The 23,052-nt window shown below is 41.9% G+C and overlaps 1 protein-coding gene across 2 annotated transcripts in view; it reads right to left on the reverse strand.

The window, feature by feature from the left end:
• The window catches only part of LOC149790205 (BTB/POZ domain-containing protein 6-like), a 40,676-nt gene that overhangs the window by 12,746 nt on the left and 4,878 nt on the right, over positions 1-23,052 (reverse strand). For both annotated transcript variants that reach the window (XM_089972208.1, XM_089972207.1), the window contains exons 2-3: positions 20,193-20,455; positions 18,444-18,816 (exon numbers count right to left, since the gene is read on the reverse strand). In XM_089972208.1, the coding sequence (XP_089828334.1) occupies positions 18,444-18,816; positions 20,193-20,455 (636 nt within the window). The remainder of the gene's footprint in view (positions 1-18,443; positions 18,817-20,192; positions 20,456-23,052) is intronic.

Here is a 23,052-nt window from a genome sequence, read left to right on the forward strand (position 1 = left end):
ATTTCGATACCATTACCAGTATCACTGGATTCCTGGGATACGGTTATTACTGTGAGAAATGTGACCATGGTTATAATAATCGAGAGCAACACAAGCATTGTGGATGGAAATGCTCAGGATGTTTGGCCGCTCAACCCTGTCTGAGCGAAGAACCAGTGCCTTGTTCAACTTGTCTGCGTACGTTTGTCAGCCCTACCTGTTACCAACAACATCTGAAAACGCAAGGTTCACAGAAGAAATGTGCTTGTCAACTCCTGAGATTGTGCCCTACGTGTGAACAAGTCATACGTACCAATAATACCAAGGCACACGTATGTTCAGGAAAGAAAAAATGTCACATTTGTCACCACATCGTGGACTTGGAACACGAATGTTACGTGCAAAAATACCAACCCCCACCAGAGAAAGAGGACGGTCACAAGAAGAAAGGCAATTTCATCTTTTTCGATTTCGAATGCATGCAAGAGACTGGCATTCACATTCCTAATTTCTGCGTGGCTCATCGAGCGTGCGAGAAGTGCATTCAAGAACCTATCTTCAGTCATTGCCCTCACTGCAGCAAGATTCCTGGAGGGCGTGAAAAAATATTTCGGGGACCCAACACGTTAGCCGATTTTGCCCAATGGGTCTTAGACCCCGTCGACAAGACGTGGAGCCAAGAGGACATCGAACTTTACGGAGATTGTCATTGCCATGCCACGGTGATGGCTCACAATTTCTCCGGATACGATGGACAGTTTCTTTTGAGGTACTATGCGGAACAAGGCACCGAACGTCCTAAAGTGACTTTGAACGGAGCCAAAATCATTTTCATGCAAGTGGGACAAGTACAGTTTAAAGATTCGATGAGCTATTTGGCCATGCCTTTGAGTCGAATGCCTAAAACGTTTGGAATGACAGAAATGGCTAAAGGGTACTTTCCACACTTTTTCAATACGGAAGCCAATCAACACGCCGTTCTACCCCATTTGCCCGAGGCTCACTATTACGACCCCGACAACATGCGTACCGAACAACGAGAAGCTTTCTACGCTTGGTACCAGGCTCACGCTTTGGACCCTTTCGACTTTCAGGAAGAAATGTTAAAGTATTGTCGTTCCGACGTGGACATTTTACGGCGTTGCTGTGGAAAATTTCGAGAACTGTTCATGGAACACGGAGGGGTCGATCCTTTGAAAGAAGCTTGCACCATTGCCAAAGCGTGTTCCTTAGTGTATCGACAACGATTCATGCCTGAAAACACCGTGGCTGTCATCAGTCCTCAAACGACCCACTTTGTCAAGCGTCAATACTCGGTCAAAGCCCTACGCTGGTTACATTACTTGTGCGACAAGGAAGACAAGTGGATTCAGCATGCTCGCAACGGAGGGGGTGAAAAGACCATCGGAACGTATTCGGTCGATGGCTGGGACTTAGAAAACCCCAAGATCGTGTACGAGTTTAACGGTTGCTTATTTCACGGATGTCCCGTTTGTTACCCTGACCGTGGCACTAAAAATCAGTTTTTACAACGAACCATGGAAGACTTGTACCAGGACACTTGTCAGCGACGCCTAAAGTTAGAACAGCAAGGATACCAAGTGGTGGAAATGTGGGAACACGAGTACGATCACCGTTTGAAAACCGATCCCGAGTTTAAACGCCTCGTGGAAAGTTACCAGTTCATGGACCCGCTGAACCCGAGGGATAGTTTGTACGGAGGAAGGACCAATGCCACCTGTTTGCTGTACCAAGCCGACGAAGAGAAAGGAGAAGAAATCAAATACTTGGACGTGTGTTCGCTGTATCCCTACGTGTGCAAATATTGTCGCTTTCCTGTAGGGCACCCGCAATTGCTGACGGAACACATCGACCTGGTCAACATTCGACAATACGAAGGCTTGATCAAGTGCAAAGTTTTGCCTCCCACGAACCTATACCATCCCGTCTTACCTCACCATTGTCAAGGCAAATTGATGTTTCCCTTGTGCCGTACTTGTGCCGAAACGTGCAACCAAGACCAACCTTGTCAGCACACCCAGGAAGAACGGGCCTTGACGGGAACCTGGGTCAGCGTAGAATTGTTCAAAGCTCTGGACATGGGATACCAGCTGTTAGAAGTGTACGAAATTTGCCACTTTCCCAAGACACAACAATACCACAAGGGTGACCCTACTCAGAAAGGCATTTTCGCAGACTACGTGGATGCCTTTTTGAAACTGAAGCAAGAAGCCAGCGGCTATCCTTCCTGGTGTCACACTCCCGAAGACCAAATACAATTCAAAGAGAAATACTACGAACAAGAAGGCATCACTTTAGACCACATCGAGAAAAACGAAGGCAGGCGATCGTTTGCCAAAGTGATGTTAAATTGCTTGTGGGGTAAAATGGCACAACGTCCGTGTTTACCCAAGACGGAATACTTGACAGAACCTTCCCGCTACTTCCAGATGATTCACGACAAAACCAAATTCATGAAACACGTGGACGTCGTTCGCGAGGATTTGATCTTAGTCAATTACGAAGAAGATCTGGACTTTGTACAAGACGACCCCTTTGGAAATGTCATCATTGCGGCTTACGTGACAGCCCATGCTCGCTTAAAATTGTACGAAGCTTTAGAACTGTTAGAAGAACGCGTCCTGTACTTTGACACGGACAGTTGCATTTACATCCATCACCCGATTCAACATCACCCTGACATCGAAGGAGACCGTTTAGGAGCCTGGACAGACGAGCATCCCGACGACAAGATTCTAAGTTTCGTCAGTGGCGGTCCCAAAAATTACGGCTACGAATACCGGGACAAACAAGGAGAAGTGCACACGACGTGCAAAGTGAAAGGACTGACTCTGAATCATCGTACCAGTCGAGTGGTCAACTTTGGGGTATTGAAAGAAGCCTTGCAATCGGAAGAGGATGGAAACTTTAAAGTGACCACCTATCAACCGAACAAGATTGTACGTTTACCCACTCACCACATCGTCAGTCGACCCTTGGAAAAAGTCTATCAAATCGTGTACCAGAAGCGAGTTCGACTTCCCAATCATTTCACCTTACCGTACGGTCACGTCGGTATTGGTCTGTATATAAAAAGGAACCCTAGACAAGATCGATCGTTCATTGTGACTACCAAGACCGAGCAAACAAGATGAATACTTTGAAAGAGACATCGTTCCAGTTTGGGGATTGTAAAAAAGTTGTATCTTCTTCTAGTGTGACTAATATTGGATGGATAAGACCCAGGCATTGCGACGGAAAATGTCCGGAAGGAAACTGCGATTGTCCATGTGGTTACCATTGTAATTGCGTAACGGAGTTTGCAGACGAGTGCGATTGTGAGCCTTGCGATGGATACGATGCTGTACGTTGTGACCTGAGCGATGCCGTAAAGCATCATGGGAACTTTAGTGCCCCTACCCCTGTCATGGAAAGTGATGCTGTGCGTGTCAAACCTGTCGGATGCGAAAGTGATGCCGCTCGTCCTCTTGGACATTTTACTGGGTTTCGTTTTAAAGGGGAATGTTCACCTTCACGTCTACCCCCCTACGGATGTCATCCAGCCTTGAGCAAACTCCTACCCATGTCACTCAACCCTCATCGAAACGAACCTGTGAAAAACGAATATTCGTTTCCTGTGCGTTTGTCGGAATACTGCGACTTTGAAAATCGTCTTCAATCGTTCAAAGGAAAATGGCCAAAGTATCTGGGAGGACCGACCCCCGAAGAATTAGCCAGAGCCGGATTTTTCTACTTGGGCGAAGGAGATAAAGTCAGGTGCTTCAGTTGCGATGTGACACTTCACCACTGGGAACCGCAAGATTCGGCCTACGTAGAACATGCTCGATGGTCACCGAATTGTCATTACTTACCCTTAGTGGGACCGAGACATTGAAGTAACTTCTTACCATAAATAATAATCTGTTCATGGATACTTTACAAGAGAACATTCGTGCTTTGCCTGTGGAGTTGAGAGAACGCATTTACCGAGAGCTGGTCAAAATACAAGTGAAACGTAAAGAACAATTGCATCCGTTACGTCACCGGTGTTTGAACCACTGGTACCTGAAGGCTATACAAGGATTGATTCAATTGAAAGTGTTCCATCGGACAGACATTGATCAACGATCCTCTAGTTTTAAAAAGGATTGGTTTGGTATGGACGATTCTACCTACATCATTGTAAACGTACTGCATCGAATTCCAGAGGAAGAGTTAACGAATTACCAACATCTTGAACACAATGTCAACTTAGTGAAAGAGGAAACTTCTGAACGAATTGTCATGTGTAGATTAGTGACTCAACGATTTAAATTTGACACTGAAGTGAAACCATGTTTGTGCAAAGAGTACATTTCTTGTGTCAGACCAAAGAGGATTTAGTATGACCTATTCATGGATACTTTGCTAGAGAACATTCGTGCTTTGCCTGTGGAGTTGAGAGAACGCATTTACCGAGAGCTGGTGAAAATACAAGTCAAACGTAAAGAACAATTGCATCCGTTACGTCACCAGATCTTTAACCACTGGTACCTGAATGGTATAAGAGAACTGATTCGTCAGAAATTGTTTCAGTGGTCAGACCTTGTTCAACACTTTGAGTTAGTGAATGATCGAAATGTTCATTATTTTGGTTACTTCGAGATTCACCTACAGCAATACATTGAGGAAGACAAGTTAAAGGATTATCAACATATTTTACGTGGAATCTACTTAGAGGAAGAGGAAACTTCTAAACGAACTCTGAAGTTTCGGTTACAGTATGCAAGATTTAGATTCCCTACTGGAGAACGAAGATCTCTGGCTAGAAAGTACGTGTATTGTTTCCGAAACAAAGAGACTATAAAAACAGGCTGCCATGCCACGACTTATGTCACATGTCATCCAACAGATTCCGTGGAAGGAACTCAATGACCATATTCAAACCGTGGATCATTACCATCGATTATTACAAGAACTGTATCCATTCAATTTGGGACGACAAGTGGTGTGTGTCTTAGTGACTTGTTTTTTGGGATTTCGTTTACCAGCCGATTCTTTGTGGACTCTTTACGATCAGTACTTACCACCTCCATGGCCTTAAATGGTCACGAAAAACTCCTTTTGCTCAAAGCCTTGCGGTTTCATCTGGATACTTCTCGACCTCAACAGGAAAAAAAGATTCGTCAACTTTTAGCTACCCAAGACGTGTATGACGATGTGTGTGTAGCTTGTGACTTACACCCTCATTGGACAGATGTTCGTGACTGGAAAAAGGGGGGTTTTGAGGTTTGGACCCAAGAAGTGGCCCAGTATGCACAAGAGTTGTTCAAGGAAAAAAGTTACTTTTCAACCTGTGTTAGTGACGGTGCCAGAAGAACCCGTCACCGAGAACAACCACTCGCTTCAGGACAGGACTGTCATGGACATTCCTGAAAGGTCATTCCGGGAGGACACTTGTGTGACAATACCTCATGTAGAGACTGCAAGAACATTACACACTGTCCCTAGGACATCTTGGTTAACCAAAACATGTTGTACAGACACTTGTTTATATTCCACTTTGATCACTTTGCTGTGTTTCATATTCCTGTACATCACTATTTGGGTTGTATGTATTTTTGTCTTTCGTGTTCATATTTGAAACATTCAATAAACGTGTTCTGAAAAAAGTATATAAACTCTTGTCTTGTTTGTTTTTCGTGTCACAAGTGACATTTCTCACACCATGGCTACCTCTGCTGTCTCTGCTCCCTCTTCCTCTACTGTCAAAGTCATCGACGAACACTTAGATCGTGCCAGTTGGGAGGCTTTGTATCTTCGCCATCCCTTTAACATGCTCATTGCTGGACCTAGCGGTTCAGGCAAAACCGAATTCGTCAAACGTTTGATCGAGCATAAACATCATTTGATCGATCGGCCCCCTCAACGGATCGTGTGGTGTTACAAAGAGTGGCAATCGGCGTACAGCCTTTTGCTAGAAAGTCAAGGCGATTCCATCGTGTTTGTGGAAGGCATTCCTAAAGAAGACGACGGCATCGTCTCTGACTCCCGTCTAACCCATTTGGTCATTTTCGACGACATGTTAGGAGAAGACGAAGAAGAAATTAAATTGTGGTTCACGCGCAAAGGGCATCACCGTAATGCCAGTGTCGTTTACATCACCCAAAATTTGTTTCAACAAAGTAAAGCCCATCGCACCATCAGTCTCAATGCGCATTACGTGGTCTTGTTTAAAAGCCCTCGAGATAAATCGCAAGTGCAAGTCTTAGCCAAACAGTTAGGAACGCCTTGGCTGACTCAGGCGTACGACGATGCCACTCAAACGCCACACGCCTATTTACTCGTCGATTTGAAACCTACGACTCCTGAGGATTTGCGATTTCGTACCCACTTGTTTCACCACTGGTGCCAAGACGGAGGGCCTGTCCTGTACACGTCTCCGTCCTCGACTTCATTTCACTCCCCATCAAAAAATCTATAAAAACCTCAGACCCTTTTTCGTCTATCTCACTCTCAGTGCGAACATGACGTCCCTTCAGTCGCATCTTCCCGTCAAATTGATTCGTGCCTTGTATGGCATCAGTCGAGAAAAAGATCCACAAACACGAGCTCGTGTCTTAGAAGCTAGTCTCAAAGAAGTCTTACGATGGTTCACGGTGACGGCACGTCAATTACTCCAAGGAATCATTCAGATTCCTCATCAAACCCAACGCTTTTTCGATCGAAACAAAGTCGCTTTGGTCCAACTGGCCGATCCCCGCATCGACACTCAAACCAAAAAACAAATCATTTTGAAACCTGGAGGGAGCGGTACTCTAGGAGGGGTCATCATTCGCTCACTCTTAAGATGGGATCCTAATGCCCCCAAAGTTATCCCTAAGACAAAAGTCCAACGAAGCCCCAAGAAGAAAAAGACCAAGTCCCCAAAGAGAAGAACTTCTCCAGTGGCGGGACCCTCCTCTTACCAGACACCACCCCGGAAAAAGAAAAGAAGCCCCCAGAAAAAGAAACAGAGAAAAAGTCCTCAGAAAAAGAAAAGTCCACAGAAGAAAACTAGTCGCAAGAGAGGCACTGCGGCCAGGACGCAGCCTTACACTCGCAAACCACGACCTGCCACGGCAGTGACTGCGTCTCCAGCATCCTCACGTTCATCCACTTCTCCGTTGATGACACCCAGAACTGAAGAGTACTTGGAGACGTTGATTACACCAAGAACATCTCCGTTGATGACCCCCAAAAGAACTTCCCCAGTGGCAGGACCTTCCAATTTAGTGGCAGTGGCTGCTGCTCACAAAGTACCTTCTCCCAAAATCAAAGTCCAAGAAAGATCGGGCATGTTACAAAGTTTACTGGATTTGTCCAAGCAAGAACTGACTCGATTTAGTCCGTTACGTACCCCTGCACGACGTGTCATGCCTGTCATGAAGTTGATACGCCGTAAAGACAATCAGTGGCGACGCGTTCCAGTATAAAAAGAGCCTGTGACCAAGTCGGGGTATCAGTGAACTTGTAAAAAAGATGTCACCTCCAAGAAGCCACAAAAGAAAGAGACAAAGGCAGACGCGTCATCCGACAAAGCGCTTAGCCAAGCATCGACATTACCCTAAGAAAAGACACAGTCGTTCCAAGAAAAAGAGGCGTCAACAAAGGGGAGGATTCCTTGGCGATTTTGGGAAAAACATTGTCACCTTTATGACAAAGCGATAGTCCCAAAAAAAAAGATAAAAGGGTGTGCGTTAAGTCATCGACGTTAGTGTCTGTTCGGTGAATGTCCCGGAACCCACAAGCAAAAATGTCACCCTCCAGAAAACCCCAAGGAAAGAAAAGGAAAGGACTGCCACCACGTTTAGCTAAACATGGGGACCTGTTATCTGTCCTGTCCAAAGCTTCTCCACCCCTACGAAAAAAACTCATTCAAACAGCCTCCAAAGAGGTCATCGATACCGTGTGCGAATGTTGTTTGAACGTTTTGAAAGGCACAATCCCTTTGTCCAAACACCAGAAACAATGCTTAGGCAAACATCGTCACGTTCTTCGCCAAATGGTTCAAAAGAAAATTCCCATTCGTCAAAAAAAGAAGATGTTGGTCCAACGTGGAGGCATTTTGCCTCTCTTGTCAGGCCCCATACTGAAAGGAGTCTTGGGAACCATGTTGGGAGGACTGATGGGAGCAAGATAAAAAGGCCTTCGGAAGTCCCAAGATCTCAGAATTCACCCCTGACAACCCCATGGAAGGACGAAAACTAGCTTTAGTGCCTTACAAACGATGGATGGAATACCATCGGTGGCAAGAACAACGCACCCCGCATTTACCTCCCAATCCCAATTTGAGCGAGATGTCCCAGTTACAACACGAATTGCAGTCCTTGATGGATCGCCAAGATTTGTCGGAAACAGAAAAATCGCAAAAGTACGGTCAACTCTTGCAACGACTGCAACTCTTTCACCAGAAAGCTTTAGACGAAACAGCTCTACCCACTTTGAAAGATTTTAAGACCTTGATGAAAAGTCCAGCACCATCACCAGTACCAGTACCAGTACCGGTACCAGTGGTCAAGAAAGAAAAAGGAAAAGAAGAAGAAGAAGAAGAAGGGTTTCAAACTCCACCAGAAAAAGTACGCAAGTTAACAACACCACCTACCTCCAGAATTGGATGGATTAAAAAGATGATGGCCACCCCTTCTTCATCACAAGAGAAAAAGAAAGTGAAGACAGAAGTGAAACAAGAACCGATATCCCCTGCTCAGACATCCTCCTCTTCGACACCTATTGCCGGTCGCACACGCAAAGCCTTGCAATCCAAGAAAATACCCCAAGAGAAAAAGAGTAGCCTCTTCCAAGAGTGGGTGCCTTATTAACACAAAAAAATGGAAAAAGTCTTAGCCAGCATTTACTACGATCCCTCGCATCCTGCAGGTTACGCAGGAGTTCAAAAATTGTATCGTGCTGCCAAAACTCGACTGAAAAGTCTCCGTTTACCTCAAGTGCAACGATGGTTACAAGAACAAGCTACCTACACTTTACACAAACCCATTCGACGCAAGTTTGCCAGAAGTCGCACCCGAGTGGAAGGCATCGATCATCAATGGCAAGCCGATTTAGCCGATGTCTCTCATTTGGCCAGCTACAATCGTGGCTACAAATATTTGTTTTGTGTCATCGACGTCTTTTCCAAATTTGCCTGGGTCGTGCCTTTGACTTCCAAATCGAGCAGCGAGTTAGTGCGAGCCCTGCAACGGGTGTTGAAACAAAGCGGTCGTCGCCCTCTTCGATGGCAAACGGACAAAGGCACCGAATTTCTGAACCAAGCTTTCCAAAAAGAATTAAAGAAACGTGACATTCATTTTTTTACCACCGAGAATCCCGAAACCAAAGCCAGCATCGTGGAACGTTTTCAACGTACTTTGAAAGAACGCATGTGGAAATATTTTACGCATCACCACACTCTGAAGTACATCGACATCTTACCGCACCTGGTGCAAGCGTACAACCAATCTTACCATCGAAGCATCGGACGTGCCCCGCAAGACGTGACTCCCGACAACGAAGTGCTGGTGTTCGAGCGTCTGTTTGGTACGTCCCCGACGAGGGCTGTCCCCAAAAAAAGTGGAGAGTTGGTCGTAGGAGATTGGGTGCGCATTGGCAAAACCAAACGCACTTTCGACAAAGGTTACTTACCTAACTGGACGACCGAATTGTTTCGCGTCACTGGACGAGTACATGGCCGTCATCCTGCCGTCTATAAATTGGAAGACATGAACGGAGAAGTACTCAAAGGAACGTTTTATTTGCCCGAGTTACAACGTGTCACCAAAAAAGAAGACGACGTGTACGACATCGAAAGCATTCTCGAGCGCAGAACCCGTAAAGTGGGCAAACGACGTGTCAAAGAAGTCAAAGTACGTTGGAAAGGATATCCACCCAGTTTCGATTCTTGGATCGACGCTTCGCAAGTCATCGACTATAAAAAGAAGAAGTGACCATCATGCCCTTTCACACATCAGACGCAGCTACGTCGACCACTCCTTCTTCCCCTAGTTCTTCTGTGCAAGATTTACAAAAACAACCCTTGTGGGTGTGGTGTGGAGAACGTGTGCCTAAAACGCAAATCGTCTTTTTCTGCCAAATCTTCGTGGTGTATTGTGTCATCGGGGCAGCCATCGCCAATTTGAGTTTGCAACAAGGAGACAAACAATAGTGGACCATTTTATTGAGCAGTTGCATCGGTTACCTGCTTCCTAATCCCTCCCTGAAATTCTCCTCGAACGGGAACGTTGTGTCCAGTGCCAGTGCCAGTCACCAGTCCAACCACAACCAGAACCCCATTTTGGGCGGAGACACGTCTCTGACGTCCAGTAATATCCCCTCCGACAGCCACAGAACTCTGGAATTATGAGTCACCAAAACCAATTTTACTTAACCTTACCCAGTGACAGTTCCATGGAGGTGTTTCCCCACAACACGTTGTGCTGTTACACGGCCAAATTACCTCAAGCCATCCCCTTAGATCACGAAGCCCATTGGGAAGTGGCTTTAGTAGAAATGATTCACCCGACCCAAGTCCTCAATGTCCTTCCCAATCAAAATAAATTTGATGTGGAAGTTCATGACGAGCAAATGCAACAGTGGATGGATACCCATAGCAAATATGACAAGAAAACCCGTACACCAAATTCAAAGTGGACCACCTATCACTTGTTCATTCCCCCAGGCTATTATTTTAGTGGTCAACATTTGGTCAACACCATAGCCACCAGGTTTAATGGTGTGTTTCTGAAAGCTTTGGAAAGTGTCAAAAAAAGTGTCACCCTGGAGTACCACAAAACAGCTCGTCGCTTCCTGATGAAATTTCCTGAGGGGCCCAAAATCATGTCTTTCTTATTTTGTCATGAATTGTTTGACATGATGGGCGGTGACATGGAGCTAAGGAAGAAAGTAGAAAAAGAAAAAGGTGAATTACCAGTCATTTCTGACAACGATTCTTTTGCCAAGTATTTTCGTACCCCGGTAGAACTGAACCAAGGACTGAATTTGATGTTCGTGTACTCCGATGTGGTGGAGTATAACGTGGTGGGACACACCTCCGTACCGTTACTGCGTGTCATTCCTTTCAAAGTGGATTCTGCCGCAAACGCTGACGAGGAAGGTGGAAACACTTACCACGTCCACCGCGAATTTGTCCATCCTCACTATTTGCCTGTCAGCAAGTCGTATTTGGACACAGTCAACATTACTATAAAAGGAGATTTGGGACAAAATATTCCATTCACCAAAGGAAAAGTCACGGTGAAACTCCATTTTCGAAAACGGTTCTCTCACGACTCGTAAGTAAGTCATGTATCCAGTGTACCGAGGGGTTGCTCGACAGTGAGGACACGGTTTAGGAGACATGTTAAAATCGGCCTTTCGTTCGGTGGCCCCAGTGTTGAAACCGATGGTGACACGCGGATTGCACGCTTTGAAAGATGCGGCACTGACGCAAGGCAAAGAATTTCTCCAAAATGTCATCATCGACAAACAAAACCCTAAAGAAGCCTTCATGAGGGCAGGCAAAAATGTCTTGCTGCAAACGGGTAAAGACATTTTAGGCCGACGAGACACACCTATAAATGCCCTGCACGCTACCGAGTCAGGCATTCAGCAAGGACAAGGCAGAAAGAGACGACGCAGAAAACACCCTTTCACCAGACTTCAAGCGAAAAAGGCCAAGAAAAGAAGAACCGTTCGAGACTTAGACGTTTTCGATTATTGAAACATAGAAAAAATGATGCACCGAGAGTCTTGCGCCTGTTCCAAGACGGAACTGGATCTGTTTGCCATGCCCCCCACCATGATGACGATGCAAGAATCCCAGTGGGTGGAATTTCACCCCGTCTCCTCATTGACAGCCTCAGCTCCCATCGAGTTTGAAATCAAAGGACAGCCCGAAGATTACATCGATCTGAATAGCAGTTACTTGTACTTGAAAGTCAAAGTTGTCGATGAGGACAATTCGACCCTAGATGGCGATGAGGTAATAGCTCCCGTCAACAATTTCATGCATTCCTTGTTTAGCGGAGTGGACTTGTACTTGAACAACAAACTGGTCAGCAGCAGCATGGATACTTACCCTTATCGAGCGTACCTGGAAAATCTCTTGACGTACGGAATAGATGCCAAGAACACTCATCTCAATGCCTGTGTGATATGGGAAGCTGACGAAGCAGGCCAGTTTGAAAGATTCGAAACTGATGCAAGCAAAACACCAAACAATGACGGATTTGTAGAACGAAGAGACAAAATCAAAAACGGACAAAGTTTAGAACTGATGGATCGTTTACATCTGGACATGTGGTTGCAAGAGAAATATTTGCTAAACGGGGTGAATGTTCGCCTGAGACTGAATCGTAGCAGTGCCGCTTTCCATTTGATAGGTACTACTGTTTGCAAAACTGTCATCGAGGAAGCCAGACTCTACGTACGCCGTGTGGAAGTGTTACCTAAAGTGGGTAACGACATCAGTCAGACGTTGAGCAGAACGACCGCTAAGTATCCCATCCGACGCGTGGAAGTGAAAACGTTCACCATTCCCAAGGGACAACGATCCATGATCGAAGATCATCTGTTTCAAGGACAGCTACCCAAACGTTTGATCGTTGGTATCGTCGAAAATACAGCCTTCAACGGAGATTTGGGTAAAAATCCTTTCTACTTTCAACACTTTGGCGTGTCCAAGATCGAAGTCAGTCGCGATGGCAAGACCTTGTGTACCCGACCTTTCGAACCTGACTTTGAGAAGAAGAATTACTTGAGATCGTACTTGTCCCTGTACGAAGCCACCGGCCAGTTAGGAACCAACACCAGTCACGGTATTACGTACGAGGATTACACAGGAGGCTATGCTTTGTGGGCTTTCGATTTCACTCCTGACCAAGGCAGCGACGAGGGACATTTCCACCCTATAAAATCTGGCCAGATTCGTGTGGAAATTCAATTTGCAAACCGAATCCCTGATGAAACGGTGAACGTCATTCTGTATGCCGAATTCGACAATACCATAGAAATCAACAGTTTGAGAGAAGTCATTCTAGATTACTAGAAACCATGGAAGACTGTTATCCCTCTTTACCTAGTGGAGAAACTTTGGAGATGGAATGTGTGGAAAAAGAAGAAGTGATCATGATGAAGTCGAGATGGCCAGAACAAGAAGCCCATTTAGTCTCCTGTTTTGCCAAACACTTGGTCGACAAAATGACGGAATTGATCAAGAAAAATTGCTATGGATGTCAAAACGATCATCCCAGTCAAATTCAACACGATAAATGCCTGATGTTGAGTCAAGAAGAAAAATTGGACGAGTATCTGGACGAAGCTTGGAGTCTCATCTCGAACAAAGACGTGTTGCACCAGTGGTATAAAGACTTGCGTGAACATTCTTGTCCACCATTAACCACTCAAGAGATCCATCGTATCGAAGCTCTCCTAAATCAGAGTGAGGAAACAGAACGAATCACCGTTTATTCGTCAGACATTTTCAAGCAAAAAGTCAGGATCGAATTGACAACTTATTATTACCTGTGAAGAAAAAAACACAAAACAATGGATACCTGGGAACTTCATTACCTTTTGAACCACAGTTCGTATACGGCTTCTTGGAATCCTGTCGTCTGTGCTAAAGATGAACTCCCTCATCGCAAACCTAAAGACCATCAAGCTTACGTGATCAACACGGACGACAGTCATCTCCCAGGAAGCCACTGGGTAGCCGTCTACTTTCCTCAAGAAGGATGTGTGGAATATTTCGATTCGTACGGATTGCCCCCTTTGGAAGACGATATCATCGACTTTATGAAAAGAAATGCTCAAACCACCCGATTCAATAATGTGAAATTACAAGGCACAGATTCCTTGGTGTGTGGACAGTACTGTGTGTATTTTCTGCATCATCGCAGCCTGTGCTATTCCTTAGAACATTTAGTGACTCATTTCGATCCTCGTTCTTCTGCTAGAAACGATGTGAAAGTAGATCGATGGTTTTGTGACCATTATGCTTATCTTTTGTCTCAAGCTAGGAAACGTAGTGTCCATCAATGGCCTAATGATTTCCAACAGTGGAAATCACGATTTCATTCACAACGTTGTCAGCCTTGTTTAAAGTAGATTGTCTATTGAGAAAAAATGTTAGTGATTTGAAAAAAATTATTTGATGTTATAATGTTGGATTATTGTTAAAAAATGTTAGAGTTGTTGATGTTAAGTGTTAAGTGATTTTTGAATAAAAAATGTTGTGTTTTGAAAAAAATGCTTTTGTCTTTTGTTTAGCTATAAGAATGTTGAATTGATGCTCTTTCATTTCTTACTATCCCTCTCATGACAATCACTGAACGTTGCGAATCGAAAATCGTGTGGGGATGTTTTCCTTCACGTCCGCGCTTTCACTATAATAACCGGGGTTGTTTCCAGTCTAACCATCCATTGTCGACTCATCCTCCTAAGAAGATGTGCTCCAAACTAGCTAAGCTCAACGAAGCCTACGTGAATTTGCATAGGGTCAGACACAGTCTGATACCGAAGCCAGAAGAAATAGAGAATGTGAGAATGTTAAAAATCACTGAAGACCTAATAGAAGAGCTCTTCAGAGAAGAAGTGAACAGGGAAAAAGAAGAATGGACAGAGAAGTACAGACTTCAAAAACAGCAGCAACAACAAGAACAGCAGCAGCAGCAGCAACCTGAACCTGACAGAGGCTTTGTCGATTGCCGTATCGACACCAAAGAGTTCTTCTTCTCTTTCCGAAGAAGCAGACCTATTGCCAGAAAGTCTATCCTCAGAGGACATCGCATTCTTAGAAACTAAAAAAGAATGCCATAGCAAACAAAACAACAAAAAAACAGCCCTTTTCAGGGCTACCCAATACTCTAGAAAAGAAATAACTATTAATTTGCCAATGAGTGTGAGTAGAGTAGTGTGAAAATAAACACTAACTCTTGCTATTAAAAAAGTGAGGGTATGTGTTGGTGTTTGTAAGTGATAAAGTAGGTTGGTGTGGATAGTGGATTAAAATGATGTTTTTTGGGTTTTTGAGGTGTATATTTGGAGTTAGATTGGATTGTTTTGCTTATGTGGATAGTCTATTGAAGTGATTTATAAAAATTTTAAAATAGTGATGGGTATCATAAAAAAGTGAGTGAGTGTTTATTTTAGGTCCGCGCGTTGTTGTTTTTTTTGGTCATGATCTAGGTAAGATGAATTTTATGTTATTAGGGGGATGTTTTCCTTCACGTCCGCGCTTTCAGTATAAATTGAAACTCGTTCGGCAGTCCAGCTACCCTTGTTGATTGATCAACACCAAAAAATGAACACGAGACTTGAGAAACTGTTGGAGCTTCATGTGCATCTGGAATATGCCAGGCGCATATTAAATGAACTGGCCGCGGAAGCCATTGTCGAGGAGGGAAGGATAAGAGAGGAGGAAAGAAGAAACAAAGAAGAGGAGGAGAGAAGATATAAAGAAGAAGAAGAAGAAAGAAGATATAAAGAGGAAAGAAGAAACAAAGAAGAGGAGGAGGAAAAGGAGAGAAGAAATTTCAAAATCCCAGAGAGCGAAAATTGGGATTCTGAAGCGACATATCCTGCCTCTGCTCTCTCCCCCCAAAAGGTAAAAAGTAACTGGGGGATAAGATGCGTATGTGGCGCCAGGCCTGGAAGGTGCCACCATTAACCAGGTGCCCATGAAGTTCCAAACAAAACAGCCCTTTTCAGGGCTACCCAATACTCTAGAAAAGAAATAACGATCAATTTGCCAATGTATGTAGGTAGAGTAGTGTGAATATAAACACTAACTCTTTATTAATAGTGGAAGTGTAAGTGTTTGTGTGTTTGTGTTTGTAAATGATGAAGTAAGTTTGTGTGAATAGTAGATTATGGGTTTCTTTATTGTTTCTTAGCGTATGTGGAGAGTATAGTTAGGGTTATATTATATGAAATGAGAAAAGTGGGGATGTTTTCCTTCACGTTCGCGCGTTCTTGGGTCATGATCTAGGTAAGATCCATTTTATGTTTTTTAGGGGGATGTTTTCCATCACGTCCGCGCTTTCACTATAATAACCCACAGTGTTCGTCGTTCAAACCATTCTGCAAAGAATAAAAAGAAGATGGCGTCAAACCAAATCGACAAAATACAAACCTTGCAAGACGTTTTAGACAACTTAGGAATAATGGAACAGATGCTATTAAGACTGGTTGAAGACCATTATTCCTATAGTCCCCATCGTGTGAAGATGGAAATTAATAACTTAAGGAAAGCAAAGGACAAGATTAGTGGTGTCATGAAAGAGATTAAGGAGGAGAAGGAGGATGAAGAGGAAAGAATAAGAATACGCAATTGGAACGAAAAAATTGAAAAAGAAGAAGAAAATGAAAAGAGGAAGAAAGAAGAGGAGGAAGAGAAGAAGAAGAAAGAAGAGGAGGAGAAGAAAAAAAAGAAAGAGAAGAAGAGTGTAGGAGATAAAATAAGAACTTGGTGGAGGAAAAGAAGAAATTAGAAGAAGAAGAAAACCCAAAGGCCCTTTTCAGGGCCAGCCATATTTCTCGAAAAGAGATAGTCTTTGAATTGCCTACCCCTTTTTTATTTTTTAAAAAAAAAAAAAATCCCATGTTCCATTTCCCTTGACGCTATACAGTCCCACCCTGTTTAAATTTCTTTGACGCTATACAGTCCCCTATTCCCATGTTCAAATCCCCTTGACGCTCAACAGTCCCACGATTTTTTCTCCATGTTAATTTCCCTTGACGCTATATGTTCCCACGATTTTTCTCCATGTTAAATTTCCCTTGACGCTATATGTTCCCAAGGGGGTCTGTAATGCTAATTCCCATTGACGCTATAAGATCCCCCTTAACTACTACCGACTGACACATAAGCCAATGAGCAACAGACAGTAAGACCGACTGACATATATGTCAATGCGCAACAATGAGATCGACTGACACATATGTCGATGAGCAACAGACAATAAGACCGACTGACAAATATGTACATGCGCAAGATACAGTAAGATCGACTGACTCATATGTCAATAAGCAACAGACAGTAAGACCTGCTGACAAATATATTAATGAGCAACAGACCGAATGACGCATATGCCAATGAGCAACAGACAGTAAGACCAATTTACACATATGCCAATGAGCAACAGACAGTAAGACCGACTGACACATATGCCAATGAGCAACAGACAGTAAGACCGACTGACATATATGTCAATGTGCAAATAGATATTTATGCATCCACAAAAGAAACATGATAGCAAAATGCATACAATATTTCATATTCTCTTTTTGATAGAAGAAAACGAAATACAGTTTTATTTTTTGTATTATAAAGGCACGTAGTTACATTTTTTTATCCTTCTGCTTTACGCTTAACAAACATGTCACCGATGCTCGGGTTTTTTCCCCATTAAATCCCGTATATCCGCCAATAGTGTGGACGGAATAAGAGCTAACAATTTGGCTTGAGAATTTCAAAGCCTTTTTTTTTAAACTAATGCTTTTACGTATAAGCTAATATTTTTCTTCTAAGTTGTTTTGTTTTGCATCTTTTCTGAAATATATACAGTACTAGGTTTCTTAAAAAACTTAATAACTTAATTTATAATAATAATTTGGGAAATGTAATTTCAAAAAGAAAAGGGAACTTTTGTAATAATACCTTTATACTATTTTTAATAAAATAGGGTTAATGTTAAATTTGGCTTTTGAATGGTAATGTCGCTACAGCTGCGGGGGGGGGGGGGGGGGTAGGGAGAAGGGGGGAAGGTGAAGGGGGACTAATCAAGGGACAAAATCCTTGTGCAAACGTTCTTGAAAGAGTGACAGTTCTTGTTTTTGTTTCTACCTTGTCTATGTTTCATGCTTATTATAGAAACCATAATTTTAACTTTAAGCAAGGTGAGCTAAAAATGTATTATTGATTGGTTGGTTGGGTTTTGATGATACTTTCATCACAGTATTGGCTATATCATGTCGTTGCTATGTGCCATTGCCTAGGAGAAACTGGGGCAGCCGGCTTGAGCTGGCCTAGGCGGTTAATACTAAAACATAAATAACATTTTAATGATTCAAGTCACCATGAAAGGCCTAACAGGACAAAGACTCTTCAAATGAGACGAATAGCAATTACTGATTGGTTGAATCCATGCGATGACATGATAGAACAATAGAATGGGTAATTACAGCAAAAATCAAAATATAATTAGGAAACATACTTAATTAATGCGAAAACGGAAGACCCAACCTGGGAAGAAGAGGTTTGAAATATTCAATTGTGAAGAAATGGCCAGCCGGGTTAGGGGTGGTGGGTGGTCTACCTAAACATGTATGCAGGAAACATTAAATACACCGATAAATTACTTACTGACTCATGAAGATTTTTTTTCAGGGAAAAGATGAAAATGATAATAAATATATAAAAGTAGGAGGAAAAGAAAGACGGGTATTACCGGGACACCCTTTCGTCTGCATTCTTTCTCTGACCAATTCATCATGGCGTTAAAAACGTCCATTTCATCCACAACCAATTCATCGGATTTGACGATCTGCTCGACATGAGCAGCCGAGAGATCGCCAAAGCTCTCCGATTTTAATACGTCACTTCCGTTTTCAAAAATGTACTTCAGGCACTTGTCCTCCATATTCCTGCCGTCATACAAATGAATCTGCTCCAGAACCGTACACACATTTTCCACTGACATGCAGGATTCGAGGAAGGAGAGACACTTTTGTACAAGTCCTTTCACAGCATACTTTTTGCCAGCGTAAAGAAGACTGTTCACTCTCTCCAATTCTATACTGACGTCATCGGTGTACAGATATCTGAAACAAACAAGAATGCTGCATAATGGTATTTCATGTCTTCAATCGCGTGAATGATCACTTAAACGAAACTGATCACAAAACAACAAAAGTAGGTTACATTATCCAAGTTTTAGGAAGTGAATTGTAGTACCCGAAATTAATATATTTATCAACTATCATGATCGTACCTGCAACATTTGTAAAGAACTGGTGTTTAATTGAATTGCAAATATGCATGATACTCTCTAATGCGTGAAAATAGGTAAAATGTCAAAGGGTGTCTGTTCGTAATACTCCTAAATTTAATTGCTACAACTATACTACTTTGTATGCTGCTACAATTATTGTCTAAAACTAAGCAATATAAAAGAGCGAAAACTAATAAGATTTGTAAAATTCTACAAATAATTTATTTCTCTAGAATACACAGTGTAAATTTAACAAGAATTTACAGTATTGTGAATTAAATCTCAAACAGTCCTAAATGTTTTGTCACAAGTCCAAATGTATTAAGTTCCAATTGAATTCTTGTAGTGTTATGAATAAATTCCAATACTGAATGTGTCGATGTGCATGTAGTCTCAGATGTACTAATGTGCCAACAGTCTAGAATATGGCGATCTGTTAACAGTTTTTGATGCATCAACTAATATAATCCAAAAATGTTCTTGTCTGAATTCAATATAATTCCAAATTAATGTTTCAGACCAAGAATATTATTGAGCAATTTGTAATTTCAGTGAATAATAATTTTAACAAATAAATTCACCCAAATTTAAAACTGAACACAACAATAACACTAATTCCACTTCAGATGTTAAGGCAAGAATGAGTAATATTTTAAGTAATCAAGATTGATTTATAAAAACACTACACGATAACAGCGGCGGGATGTAGGTCAGTTCTTTCCTAAAACATTCATAGTTGACAACCAATTTAGGAATTTGCAACCCAAAGCAGCCCTAGACTCGGGTTCAGATAAACATGTTTACCTCCAACGATAATGACTGAATAATTATTCTATAATCATTGAGAAATAGTAACTATATATTATGTTGTTTACAAAATAAATGTCACTGCTCATGTAGACCATTAGCTTGATTTTAGACAATGGTCAAGTGCAAAATACAGATATGTATAACATATAATCATTGAAAAATGCCAACAAACAATGCAAATTAAATATACATAACAATACCGTTGCTTTTTTTAAAGGAATTTTTAAGACATAATTAGCTATAAAATGCCAAGGAAATGGGGAATATGGAGCATTTTCCAGAGACACACCGAGCTGATCTGGACGTTTGTCACTGCTACTTATATGCAGTCATTCGATTCAGAAATTACTACTTTACGTGAGAATACAGAAGACACAAAAACACAATAATACTAACGTAAGAAGGAGCTTAAATGTTTCCGCGTCTATATCCGACACAGGAAACGCTCCATCTGCCTCTATTAACGAGCTGCTAAAGATTGACTGGAATACGGAACTTCTACTAAACAGGACGTATCTGTGGGCCTTGACTGGCTCCCGTCTCTGTCCACACAAGAACGTAACATCACACGTGATTTCATTGGCAAGCATGAATCGGTTACATTCGGATAGCGATTTTCCTGCTTGCCAATCATCTAAGCCCTCCAAAAGGTCCGCCATCTTCAATGAAAGCAAGAAAATGCATAAATTACTATTCAGTATGTAACGAACGTTGTTGTTGTCTTCTTGAAATAATGCGACCCTGACAAGTATTGTCCAGTCGAAATAATGCGACCTTGACCATTATTGTCTTGTTTAAATAATGCGACCTTGACCTTTATTGTCTTGATGAAACATTGCGACCTTGACCATTATTGTTTTGTTTAAATAATGTAACTTGACCATTAAGATCTTGGTGAAATAATGCACCATTGAACATAAGTGTGTTGCTAAAACAAATGCGCCCTGGACCATTATTGTCTTGTTAAAATAATGCGACCTTGACCATTATCTTATTGAAATAATGCGACCTTTAAAATTATTGTTATTGAAATAATGCGACATTTAAAATTATTGTTATTGAAATAATGTGACCATGACCATCGTCTTGTTGAAATAATGCGACATTGACCATTATGATCTTGTCGAGAAAATGCGACCTTGACCATTAATGTCTTGTTGAAATAATGCGACCTTGACAATTATTATCTTACTGAAATAATGCAATATTGACCATTATTGTTATAATATATATAGCAATTACGGCAATAATTTCAAGAAATTACAATGAAATAGCAGCAAAAAAGTATATGCAGAGAAAAGATTTCTGTTAATTTCCATATTAAATTGTTTCAATTTTGTCTGTGTGTGACTTCCTGAATAAATGACAAAGTTAAGTTCACTAGTAAAGAACCAACTGCCAGCTTGTACTCTACACATGCAAAGTTATGACAACTTTGATCTAAAATCGTCTGTCAATAATAATAATAATAATAATAATAATGAGGACTTTGTATAGCGCCTAATCTTCAGAAGCTCTAAGCGCTTTATAACATTAGACAACACCTATAAGATAAAATAAAAAACATATAATGATATGATTACAAAAACAAACACCATGAAATTAGAAAACATTATAAAAAAACATGCTCAGAATATTTAAGTTAGGAAACATTATTAGGTCTTTAAGTTTGTTCTTGCAGTCAAAATAAGTGAGTTTTGAGAGCCCTCTTGAATGTGATCACTGTATCCTTGTGTCTAAGTTCAGTGGGTAATTTATTCCACATTGCTGGGCCCTGGTATGCAAAAGAACGCTATGCATATGACTTTGTTTTCATACTTGGAATAATGAGTGAACGATTGCCAGAAGAGGAGCGTAAATATCTTGCTTGTGTGTACACATGGGTGAGGTTGGATATGTATGTTGGACTAGAGTCCGACAGTGAAACGTAGCACAGAGAACAAATTTTGTGTTTGATTCTGGATCGAATGGATAGCTATAGTATGGTACAGAGCTGGGGGGATGTGTGCTCTGATCGTGGTACTATAAGTATGATCCGAGCAGCTGTGTTTTGAACGTTTTGAAGTTTATGGAGCAGATATTGAGATGAACCAGACAGAATTGAGTTACAATAGTCAAGTCTTGAAAGTACTAATGAACACACAAGTGTTTTAGTGGCATCAACTGAAAGATATTTGCGAATTGAGCTGATGCGTCTCAGCTCAAGATATGCAGCCTTGCATATGTTCATGACATGTTGGTGCAATGTGAGAGTCCTGTCCAGAGTAACACCTAGGTTTCGTACTGATTGTGTGAATTTAATGTTGATGTTGCTGATATTTATTGTTTGAGGTAAAGGATGTGAATGAGAAAGTCTTTGTGTTGTGATCAGAATGGCCTCAGTTTTATCATCATTCATCTGCAGCTTGTTACATGTCATCCATGATTTCACATCCGAAATGCACCTCTCTACACCTTGGATGGTAGCATCAACTTCAGTTGGGTGGCTTGATTTGTATATTTGGGTGACATCAGCATACAGTTGGCGAGACACTGGATGATGATCTATGACACTTGAGAGCGACTGAGTATATAGAATGAAGAGACCAGGTCCAAGAACAGACCCCTGTGGAACACCACAACATAGATCAACTGGGCTGGAGTGTATTCCATTTGCATATACAATTTGTGTCCTGTTGACCAAGTAGGACTTGAACCACAGTAAGGCTGTATCATGAATGCCAAATACATGTTGGAGACGGTAAAGTAATATATCATGGTCTAGTGTGCCAAATGCTGCAGACAAATCAAGGAGGGTGAGGACTGTAATCTTTCCGCTATCCAACGCAGAGAGAATGTCATTAGCTACTTTTAGAAGAGTAGTTTCAGTACTGTGGCTTGGGCGATGTGCAGATTGTACATTGCTAAAAAGACTGAATTTAGAGGCGATACAAGCTTGGATAGAACAGCCTTTTCTAAGATTTTTTTTTATATGAATGAGAGATTAGAAACTGGGCGGTAGTTCTTTAAATCGTTATGGTCTAGTGTTGGTTTCTTCAGCAGAGGCTTTACAGTGGCAGCTTTGAAAAATGATGGGAATTCCCCAGATGAGAGAGACGTATTAATAACATCAGTTAGTGAAGGCAATACTGGATCTAAGCACACAAGCAGCAGTGATATTGGAATTGGATCAAGTTCACATGACTTTGGTGCACTCTTCATCACGATTGTACGTACGAAATCCATAGAGACAGGATCAAATGCTGCTAATGGTTGC

The sequence above is a fragment of the Sinohyriopsis cumingii genome, chromosome 10 (genome assembly GCF_028554795.1).
Source record: "Sinohyriopsis cumingii isolate HCF-2022 chromosome 10, ASM2855479v2, whole genome shotgun sequence".
In the NCBI taxonomy this organism is placed as follows: Eukaryota; Metazoa; Mollusca; class Bivalvia; order Unionida; family Unionidae; genus Sinohyriopsis; species Sinohyriopsis cumingii.